The sequence below is a fragment of the Aphidius gifuensis genome, linkage group LG4 (genome assembly GCF_014905175.1).
Source record: "Aphidius gifuensis isolate YNYX2018 linkage group LG4, ASM1490517v1, whole genome shotgun sequence".
In the NCBI taxonomy this organism is placed as follows: Eukaryota; Metazoa; Arthropoda; class Insecta; order Hymenoptera; family Braconidae; genus Aphidius; species Aphidius gifuensis.
Genome location: NC_057791.1, coordinates 23,249,496 through 23,261,285, shown reverse-complemented (window position 1 = coordinate 23,261,285; position 11,790 = coordinate 23,249,496). Strand labels below are relative to the sequence as shown.

Sequence of the window (11,790 nt, the reverse complement as noted above, 5' to 3'; positions counted from 1 at the left end):
ATTTTAGATTAGCCAATTGAAAAAAACATCTGCACCTGTCTGGGATTGTTAGCGATAAATTGTTTTTTTTTTTATTTTTAAATTTTAATTTAATTTGAAATTTTTACAAATCATCACACCCAAGGTGTGATAATTTTTTTATTCTTCATTTATTTTATTTCTATTTAAGTTTTTTTTTGTTTTATATATTTGTTTTTTTATTTTTTTGGAGTAATTTTCTTAACGACCTGGCAATTTCGTGGTAGAACAAAAAAAATATATTATGTATTAATAATGATAATATAGGATTTGTAATAATAACTAATAATATCAATGAGTGTAAATTTTTTTTTTTTTTTTATTCTAAATCTGTTGTTTTCGTTGAAAAATTTTAGACTTATAGATGTTAATAAATTATGGGCTTAAGACACTTGTTGATAATTTTGACGAGATGATTATTTCAAATGTATAATAATCGACCAAGTGTATATCAAATTGAATATACAAATTTATTTTATTATTTTTTATAATGATGTTTAATGAGACAGAATTCAAGAAACATTTAAATATCAATTTGAATTTTAAAAATACAACAAAATCAATTGATAAAGTTCAGCCATCGAATTAAAGAAAAAAAAATTCCTCGTTTGAAAAAATAAATATATTTATTTAAATAAATAATTAAAAAATAAAATAACAAAATTTATTGTTAAAATATTATTTTTCAACGTGGAAAAAAAATAAGATAAAAATATAAAATAATAAATTAAAATATTCAACGTTTTAAATATTTATCATCAAAAAAAAAAAAGAGATAAAAATTTATTAAAATTATTAAAACAATTTTAAAAAATAAATAAATTTATATAGAAAAAGAAGAAGGATATATTGCCAATACACATGATGAAATTTATCTCGTCTCAATAATCGTATTAAGCAGCAAAATATCAGCCAAGTGATTCAATGAATTATTAAAACAAATCCACCATAAAAAACACTGAACAAGAAAGACAAATAAAGAAAATGATCACTGGTTACAAATACAGGGAGGGCTGTCGATCCACAGACTCTTCAACTTTATTATTTACATCTGAATAAGGTAATGGAGATGTTTGTACTCTCAAAAAAAAAATAAAAATAAAACAATATGAAAAAAAGAATAAATATAAAAATGTGATAATACAAAAAGTGTTCTCCAACAGGACATTATAATTGAGTCGTCGAATAAACAAAATGTCAAACTGGAAACACGTGAAAACGAATTGATAAAGAGCCGAAGAAAAAAATAAATAAGAAAAAAAAAAAAACTATCCAATTCAAAATACATCAGATATAAAATATATGTGAAATAAAAAATTATTAGTTAGACATAATAACAGTTGATAAATAAAATATTTAATGAGGACGTTGATACTGACTTTCAGGGGGTTTTAAAAAACTACTATACGTATCAATTAAAATTATGAATAGATGATGCAAAATAAAAAAATTAAAAAAATAAAAAAATATACAAGAGTGGGTGGAGGTTTAGAATGGACCAACAGTGGTAACAGAGCTTTATATTTCTAATATTAAATTTGATGTATGATCACAAAAAGAAATGGCTGTCCGGGTGCAAGTCCATCCGATAAATCTCACAAGTTGGTTTTTTTATTTTTTTATTTAACATATATTATGATTGTTGTTGTTATTATTTATTTTTTTTTAAAAGAGAGAGAGATAAATAAAGAGACATGAAATTATGGTGAATGGCCCCCTTTGGATCCTGAGGCCAAGGTAGGATCATGGGTGGATTTTATAAAGACATTGCAATGAAGGGAGTTGTCGTTACGCGTTTATTTATAAATACAACATTTTTTTTATAAATATTTATTATTGCCATTTTAAATCAATTGGATAAAGATGCTTTTGATAAACAATTATTTTTTTATTGGCAAATAGCAATTTTAATTTATTTTTTATATTAAAAGTTTAATGATGAATTTTATTTTATTAAATTTTATTTTACATGTAATTTATTTGTATTTTAATTGTCGGTAAATTTAAATTTTTAATTGTTTAATTTTATTTTATTGCTGGAATTGTTTATTGAGAAATTGAAATAAATAATTTTTATTTATTTTTATTATTAAAAAATGAATGATTATTTTAATAATGATCTATTTTTTTTTTTTTTCATTTCATTTTACAATGTTTATGTAAATTTTTTTATTGTTGGTAAATTAAAATTTTTAATTGTTTAAATTTATTTTATTGCTATTATTGTTTATTGGAAATTGGAAATATTTTTTTTTTTCTATGAGGTTTTGTGAATTGTTTAGTTTTAGTTTGTTCCGTCGGAACACGTGGAACTTGAAATCAAGGGTAGTGTTAATGTAAAATGGAGTAACATTATTTAAAAAAAAAAATTAATTATTATTTCTTATTGTTTAGTTTAATAAAACTATATATTGTTTAATTTTATTATTATTAATTTTTAAATTTCAATTTTCCTTGATAATCAAATTATTAAAATATATATAATTAAAATACTTTTATTTAAAAAAGTAAGAAATATATAGTTATAAAACTTTTTCATTTTTATTTCTAAATTTTTTCTTATTGTAATATCAGCATTGTTTTTAAATATCCAACAGAATAAAATGAATCAAAATAAAATAATGGTAAATGGCCAACTTTTGGTTCCCAAGGCCTGTGTAAGATCATGGGTGGATTTTATAAAGACATCACCTTGCAATGAAGGGAGTTGTCGTTACGTGTATATTTATATAAATACAACACTTTTCATAAATATTTATGATTGCCAATTTCATTTATTGCCAAACAATAATTTTCATTCAATTATATTATCAAAATGTTGAATGATCAATTTAATATGGCTGGCAGTAATAATTAATATTTTTTGTTGCATCAACAGTATCAGATGCATCTGATGTTGATGGACATCCAGGAAATTGTACATCTTCATTACAATTATTAGCATTGACACAACAGCTCACATTTTTACACATTTATTGATAAATTAAATAATTTTTATTTATTTGCAATATTAAAAATTAAACTTAATAATTTTTTTTTATTTTTATTATTAAAAAATAAATTACAATTTTAATAGTTATAATTTTTTTTCTCATTTTGTTTTACAATATTTATGTAAAGTTTTTAATTGTCGGTAAATTATAATTTCCAATTGTTTAATTATTTTATTTTTTATTATTTAAATTTATTTTATTGCTATTATTGTTTATTAAGAAATTAGAAATATTTTTTAAAGATTAGGCAAATTTTTTAGTTGCGTTCCGTCGGAACTTGAAATGAGGGATGATGTTAATGTAAAATCAACTAATGTTATTTAAAAAAAAAAAAAATTAAACTATATTGTTTAATTAAAAAATATATTTTTTGATTATATTATTAGGTATTTAATTTTAGATTTTATAAAACCATGTGTTTTTTAAATTGCATTATTATTTTTTTTAAATTCTAATTTTCTTTTATCATTCAATCATTAAAATATATAACTGAATGACTCCAATTTAAAATAGTAAAAAATATAAAGTTATAAAAGTAAAAAAAAAAAAAACTGCAATACTTTTAACTTGATTTTAAAAGATTCAACAAGTATATTATCGTAAAACAACTATTTGAAATTTCAAGATGAAGTAAGTTGAAAGTAATCTTGTCACTCTGTCACGCTTCTCAACGGAACACCCATGTTAACTCTTTTTAATGCAACTTTACTCTTTAGTTAGGCAAATAAAAATATCAACAACCGATTTTCCTCATTTTTTTTAAATAAAATAAAAAAATAATGCACAAGATCGTTGTTAAATTGTGAATAGACATCAATAAATGTCAATACAATTTACAACTAAATTTAATTGATAAATCCACAAAAAAAAAAAAACTAAAATAGTAATAAATTTATTTATAAAAAAATCTCAATCATAATAACTTAAATTGATTTTAGAAAAATTATAAAATCACAAAAATTCATATGTAAAATAGAAAAAAATTTTTTTGTTGATAAGTTTTACACGGTTTTACTTTACGTGTATTTTATTTTTTTATTTCCAACCAATGACTCATTCTAATGTCGTCGTTGTTAAAAAATTCCAAATTTAGTTTATCATACCTATTGTTATTATAACTGTCGATTTGTTAGTTATTATATTGGGCGTACCTTAAAATGTCTTATCAGTGAAAATTTAACGTTTTACAACCTGGTTGGTTGTGGTGTCAGCCATTAAATCACGTCGTGGCAACAAGTTTAGGTCATAAAAATTATAAGTAATTATTGAACACTGCATAAGTCTCTTTGATATTCAACTTCAATCGTTACACATCATCACCAAGTCACCAAGATGTTCATAGCAATACCCGACGAAATGACCTCTTCAATGGTAGAACAACCTGGTATGAATTAATTTTATAAAATTTTATAATCGATTAATAAATAATTAACGTAAATTTGAATTGATTAAATATATTCTTTTTTTTATTTTTATCAATGTAAAGTTATCAATGTAAATTTATTTATTCATTCTAAAATTATTGTGTAATTAGAAATGCTGAAAATTTTGGGTGTCGACGCGTGCATTTTGGAAAATGGAAAGCTTCATAAAACAAAAAAGTATGACATTATGCAACGCGAAACAGGGCTGGTCATTCGACGTGGCCAAGATTTTTATTTAAATCTAACTCTCAATCGTGATTATGATGGAAGTACTGATGAAGTAACACTGGTGTTCAACGTGGAGGGTGAATCAAATCTTTTCAATGTCAATGATAAAACACCAGAAATTTCAATACCGCTGATGGATATTATTAAACCAGGAAAAAGTGCTGCATCATTAGACACAATCAACATTCATTCAATTAAAATCAAGGTAAAAAAAAAGTATATTTCTTATCATGAAAAATGTTGCCACGTTTTAAAATAAATTTTATTTTAAACAGGTATTTTTACCGGCTGATATTTGCATTGCCAAGTACCGTTTGAGTATTGAAACAAATGCAAAAAGTGTTGTATCCAGAGCAGCAAGTTTCAAGATTAACCAGTTGTTTTATGTTATATTCAATCCATGGTGTAGAGGTGAATAATTAACACATGAATTATGTAACTTTGTGTAACATGTTAATTGTGAATTTCCAACTTTTTAATCGTCCATTTTGTTTGTAGATGATGATGTCTTTGTGAGTGATGAAGATCATCGTCAAGAGTACGTTTTGTCTGAGGATGGATTAATTTGGACTGGCAATGCTTACCAAATGGAAGCAAGACCATGGGCTTTTCGTCACTTCAGCAGAGATGTACTTGACTGTGCATTTTATTTGATCAATGCAAAATCAAATATTGATGTTGTTAATAGAACAAGTCCAATACATATATCACGTGCATTATCAGCTCTTGCCAATGCAAATGATTATGATGAAGGAATTTTACTTGGTAGATGGGATGGAAATTATGTAGATGGAAAACATCCTTGTTCATGGGTGGGGTCAAGTGAAATCATTCAAAAATATCACAAAGAAAAAAATTCAATCAAGTATGGACAATGCTGGGTTTATGGTGGTATTTTGGCTACACTTTGTAGAGCTCTTGGAATACCTTCAAGAGTTGTTACCAACTTTGAAAGTGCTCATGACACTAATGGCAATTTGAGAATTGAAAGATGCTTTGATTCACAAGGAAAAGAAATTCAAGATGAAGAATTTACTGGTGACTCTGTTTGGTAAATAAAATATAAAAATAAAACAACAATTTATAATTTTTATTTTCATGTGTGTAATGCTGATGTTATTTTTTATTTACACAGGAATTTCCATGTATGGAATGAAGTCTGGATGAGAAGAATGGACTTGGAAGATGATCGTTATGATGGCTGGCAGGTTATTGATGCTACACCTCAAGAAGAAAGTGGTGATGATGATGGCTACCGGGGTCAATATGCATGTGGACCTGTTCCAGTCTTGGCTGTTAAACTTGGAGACCTGGATGTACCATATGATGGTAAATTTGTATTTGCTGAAGTTAATGCTGACATATACTACTTCAGGAAAAGTAAAACTAATGAAAGAAAAATGTTTGACAGAGTTGATCAACACAGGTAAATTTATAAAATTAAATTAACAATTTTTTATTTAATTTACAATTTTATTTTTATTTTTTATTTAATTGCTACAGAGTTGGACAAAATATTAGTACAAAAGCTGTTGGTTCCTATCAACGAGAAGACATTACTGACTCGTATAAATTTCCAGAAGGTGTGTTGAATTAATAATGATGATTTTTCTTTTTCAATATTAATATTTAAATAATAATTTTTTGTTTTTTTATTATTTTTTAAATTATAGATTCCATTGAAAATCGTGAATCATTCCACAAAGCTCGTACTCATTGCCAAAGTTCTGGCGCAAATGAGATTGATTGCCCTGCAACAAATTTCAACAGCATCAAATTCAATCTAGATGCAACAAAAAATGTTGAAATTGGACAACCAATAAGGTAAATTTTTTACATTTAATTTTAAATAAAAAAAAATAAAATAAATAACATTAAAACCAACAATAAAATTATATAATTTTACAGCATTGTTTTATCAATGAAAAACGAGAGTGACAAAACTCATGATGTGTCAACAAAATTAGTTTTCAACGCCTATCAATATACAGGAAAAAAAATTGATCTTGTTAAGCAAACAAAAGCTGATGTATCTGTCGGACCAAAAGGTTCCCAAATTGTCAACTTGGATATTTCTTGGGATGACTATAAAGATTGCTTGATATCAACATGCATGTTTAAAATAATTTGCTTGTGTTCTGTATCAAAAGAAAATTTTGATTACTTTACTGATTTGAATATCCAATTAATCAAGCCAACAATAAAAATTGATGTAAGCTATACAATATTTTTGATAAATTGAATATTCAAATATAAATGTTAATTTTAATCCTTGAATGTTATTTTATTTGTTTCAGGCTAAAGAGCTTGTTGCTGTTAATGGAAAAATTGAAGCAACAATGAGCTTCACCAATCCATTACCAATTAAATTAACAAATGGTCAATTCCGAATTTTAGCACCAGGTTTAGAAAAAAATTTAAAGATCAAGTTGGACAATATTGTTGAACCAGGTGCTCGTGTAAGCTGTAATTTTACAAGTATCCCCAAGCGCAAAGAAAATTCAACAATTATTGTAAAATTTGAATCAACGGAACTCAATGGAATCGAAGGATTTTTACCAATTAAAGTTGTTAAAAAACTTCCATCTCTTCCTCCAACAATTATTGCTCCAAAACCTGATGATGTTGGTGCATCTGATAAACCAACAGCTGTTGATTTAAAACCCGTTGATGTTGGTGCATCTGATGAACCATCAGTTGTTTATTCAAAACCTGATGATTCTGTCTCAGTTGTCACTGAAGCAACTGTTCATCCAATACCTGGTGAAACTGCTTCAACATCTCGCACTGAAGAATATCAACCAATTCCTTCAACATCTACAGCTCCAACACCAATGGAAGATGTTCATCTGATTGAGGAAATTGAATCGACAAGCGTGGCACCTGACGAACCAAAAAAATCTGAAAAACCTGGTCTATTTGCCAGAATGTTCCAATGTTTCAGCTGCAAAAGCAAAGAATAAAAATGTAAAAATTATAAATTTATAAAATAATCAACAAATAATTGTTAACAAAAATTTATGTAAAAGTTATAAATTTATAAAATGAATGACAAATAATTATTAACAAAAATTTATAAAAATTCATACATGTAAAAAAAAGAAAAAAATATTCTTTATTTTTAAATTTTAATTGTTGTTTTATTTTAAAATTTTATTCAATTTTAATTTAGCAAAATTAAAAGTTTATAAAAATTTGTATGTAATAATGAAATAAATTTTTTTGTTCCCAAATTTTATTTGTTTTCAGAATTTAATTTTGTTATTTATAATTTTTGTCGCATTCTAATGTTGATGTTGTTTAAAAATTTCATTTCGTTGTGGGTTTATTGTTATTATTGCTGTTGATTTGTTAGTTAGTGTGTTAAACATTTCTTGGAATTTTTTATCAGTAAAATTTCAACGTATTTACGACATCTTGGTTGGTTGTCGTGTCCACCATTAAATCTAGTCGACAAGTATAGTCAATCATAAATTGTTGAACACTCCACAAGTCAATTTGACATTCAAGTTTGATTAATCCAAATCATCACCAAGCCATCAAGATGTTTGTTGCAACAGCTGACAAGATTACTTCTTCAATGAAAGACCGACCTGGTAGGAATTAATTGAATTAAATTTTTGTAATTGAATTATCAATAGTTACTGTTAAACTGATCAAGCATTTTATGTTGTTAATTTTCTTGAAAAGAAAATGTAAATTTATTCAATTGTTTAATAAATTATTGCTTATTTAGAAATACTGCATATTTTGAGTGTTGATGGATGCATTGAGGAAAATGGGGTGAATCATCAAACCAAAAACTATGAGATTATGCAACAAGGAACAGGACTGGTCGTTCGACGTGGACAATCATTTTATTTGAATGTAAAATTGAATCGTCATTATAATCCAAGAAGTGATAGTATTAATATGAACCTTAAAATGGAAGTGGAACAGAATATTTATCCAAAAAACAACAAGATACCACAAGTTGTGGTACCACTGTTGAATAATCAACAGCTCCAAACATGCTGGATTGCAACAGTAAATTCTGTTAATGAAAATTCAATAAAAATAAAGGTAACAATTAAAAAAAAACAAATTTAATTTATATATTATTTCACAGATAAATTGCTACGTTTAAAAATAAATTATTTTATATTTTTTAAGGTAAATATACCAACCATTACATGTGTGGGAAAGTACCACATTCAATTTGATACATTCACCAAGACCACTCCACCATCAAATTTTACCATCGATGAATGTTTATACATAATTTTTAATCCATGGTGTCCAGGTATAAAAAAAACATCAATAAGTACTGTGTAATTTTTTGATAAACATTTTGTTTTGTTTGTAGACGACAAGGTCTACTTGAATAACCAAGAACATCGTCAAGAGTACGTGATGGCTGAGGATGGATTAATTTGGACTGGACATGCAAGCCAAATGAAAGCAACACCTTGGTCATTCCGTCAGTTTAACAAAGATGTACTTGATACAGCATTTCATTTGATTAATGTCAAGTCAAATGTTGATGTAGTTGATAGACATGATCCAATATATGTATCACGAGCATTATCTGCTCTTGTAAATGGTGATGATTATGATGAAGGAATTTTACTGGGAAAGTGGGATGGAAATTATGCAGATGGAAAACACCCCCAGTCATGGTTGGGGTCAAATGATATTATTCAAAAATATCTCAAAGAAAAAAAGTCAGTCAAGTATGGACAGTGCTGGGTTTATGCTGGTGTTTTTGCTTCACTTTGTAGAGCTTTGGGAATACCTTGCAGAGTTGTTACCAACTATGAAAGTGCTCATGACACCAATGATAATTTACAAGTTGAGCGATGCTTTGACTATGAAGGAGAAGAAATTTATAATAAAGAATTTAGAGGGCACTCTGTATGGTAAATAAGCAAGATTTTTTAAATAATTTTTTTTCATGTGTGTAATGATGATGTTGATGATTTATTATACAGGAATTTTCATGTTTGGAATGAAATCTGGATGACCAGATACGATTTGTATAATAAAGAATTCCATGGCTGGCAAGTTATTGATACAACACCTCAAGGAGCAAGTACACGAAATAACTCGTACAGATCACAGTATACATGTGGGCCTTTTCCAGTAACAGCTATCAAACTTGGAGAGCTTGATATACCATTCAATGCTGAATTTATTTTTGGTGAAATTAATGCTGATGTGTGTTACTTCAAGAAAAATAATGATAATGATATAAAAATGTTTGACAAAGTAGACCGGCTTAGGTAAATTTTTAAAATTAAATTGTTTATTTAATTTACAATTTTTTTTATGTTTAATTTAATTATTGCAGTGTTGGACAACATATCAGTACAAAAGCTGTTGGTTCTTATAAACGTGAAGATATTACTGACACGTATAAATTTCCAAAAGGTGTGTTAAATTAATTCACATTGATAATATATATTTTTTTTAAATATAAATTCTATATTAACATGAAAAAATAATAATTTCTCTTGTTTATATTTTTTTTTAAATAAAAGGTTCCATTGACAGTCGTAAGTCTATTCACAAATTTCATACTTATTGTGGAGATGTTGGTACAAGAGATGCTGATTGTCCAGCATCTAATTTCAACAACATCACATTCAATTTAGATGCAACAAATTACGTTGTAATTGGACAACCATTTAGGTAAAATTTTTTACATTGGTTTTTTTGAAAAAAAAAAATTACCCGCGAAAAAAATTTGTCATCTTCGCGATCTTTGAAGATCGTCCATAGAAGATCGTTAAAGATGTTACTTTTGTCTTCGACATTCTCCGACGTTCTCCGTCTATCGACAACGACATAATACAATTATTGTACCGTTGGTGATCGTCGGAGACCGTCAGTGGTAGTCTGAAATTTTGATCTTCAACTTTCGGTAATAATATATAACTTTTTTTCTGCATCTTAAACTATCGCTGACGATCTCCAACGACACCTTCACTGATTTCCTATGGACAATTTTCAAAGATCGTCGAAAATGAAAAATTTTTTTCTATTTGTATAATGAAAAATTCCATGGCTGGCAAGCTATTGATGCAACACCTCAAAGAGCAAGTACACGAAATAACTCGTACAGATCGCAATACACATGTGGGCCTTTTCCAGTTACAGCTATCAAACTTGGAAAGCTTGATATACCATTTAATGCTGAATTTATTTTTGGTGAAATTAATGCTAACTGTTATACAATTTTCCAGCATTTTTTTATCCATGAAGAATGATAGTGACCAGACTTATGATGTATCCACTAAAATCATGTGTAATGCTGTTCATTACACAGGAAAAAAAATACATCTTGTCAATGGAATCAAAGCAGATGTCAACCTTGGACCATTAGATGTAAAAACGGTGAAGTTGAATATTTCATGGGCTGACTACCAAGAAAGCTTGAAGTCAACATCTCTATTCAACATAGTTTGTCTGTCATCTGTACCAGCAGAGAACTATGATTATTTTGGAGATTTGAATATTCAACTAATAAAGCCGACAATGAACATCAATGTAAGATACATCATCATTTATAAATTATAGGAAAAAAAAAAATGTAAAATGACTTTTATTATACATATAATTTTATATTTATTTTTCAGGCCAAAGCTCTTGTCTCTGTTAATGAAGGGTATCATATAGCTGCAAACTTCAGGAACCCACTTCCAATCCAGTTGACAAATGCCCAGTTTAGCATTTTGGCTCCTGGTTTGGAAAAAAGCCTGAAGATCAAGCTGGGCAGCCCAGTTGGACCAGGAACTAATGTGACTTGCAACTTTACTTGCACTGCCAGAAAAAAAGAGGAATGTATGGGTATCATTAATTTCCAATCCGATGAGCTCAACGGAGTTCAGGAATTTCTGGCAATAAAAGTAGTTGAAAATGCTCCAACGACTAATGACTCGACATGTGATAAAGTTCAGGGATCATCAGCTATTTTTGGAGCAACTGGTCAACCAACTATGGGTTTATTCAGCAGGTTTTTGCAGCGCATAACATGTAATCTTCTCATTAAAAATAAATAACTAAAAATTATATTTAAACAATTTTATTTTTTTTTTTTATCCTGGCCAGAAAATATTTCTCCGGAGGAAATATTTCTCCGACTTTTT

At 27.2% G+C, this 11,790-nt stretch overlaps 1 protein-coding gene across 1 annotated transcript; it reads left to right on the top strand.

The window, feature by feature from the left end:
- The first annotated feature begins 4,622 nt into the window (after positions 1-4,622).
- LOC122854075 (annulin-like) lies at positions 4,623-10,337 on the top strand. Its single transcript, XM_044154488.1, has 14 exons — positions 4,623-4,868; positions 4,939-5,074; positions 5,162-5,714; positions 5,799-6,089; positions 6,167-6,246; positions 6,337-6,487; positions 6,572-6,875; positions 6,961-7,576; positions 8,400-8,689; positions 8,816-8,945; positions 9,009-9,561; positions 9,634-9,924; positions 9,993-10,072; positions 10,183-10,337. The coding sequence occupies exons 1-14, from the start codon at positions 4,623-4,625 to the stop codon at positions 10,335-10,337; spliced, it is 3,876 nt and encodes a 1,291-aa protein (XP_044010423.1).
- The last annotated feature ends 1,453 nt before the right edge of the window (positions 10,338-11,790 follow it).

Coding starts and splice junctions, on each gene's coding strand:
- LOC122854075 (XM_044154488.1), top strand. CDS start 4,623: ATGCAACGCGAAACAGGGCTGGTCATTCGACGTGGCCAAGATTTTTAT. Junction 8,946..9,008: donor TTTTAATCCATGGTGTCCAG/GTATAAAAAAAA, acceptor TTTTGTTTGTAG/ACGACAAGGTCTACTTGAAT. Junction 9,562..9,633: donor TTTAGAGGGCACTCTGTATG/GTAAATAAGCAA, acceptor TTTATTATACAG/GAATTTTCATGTTTGGAATG.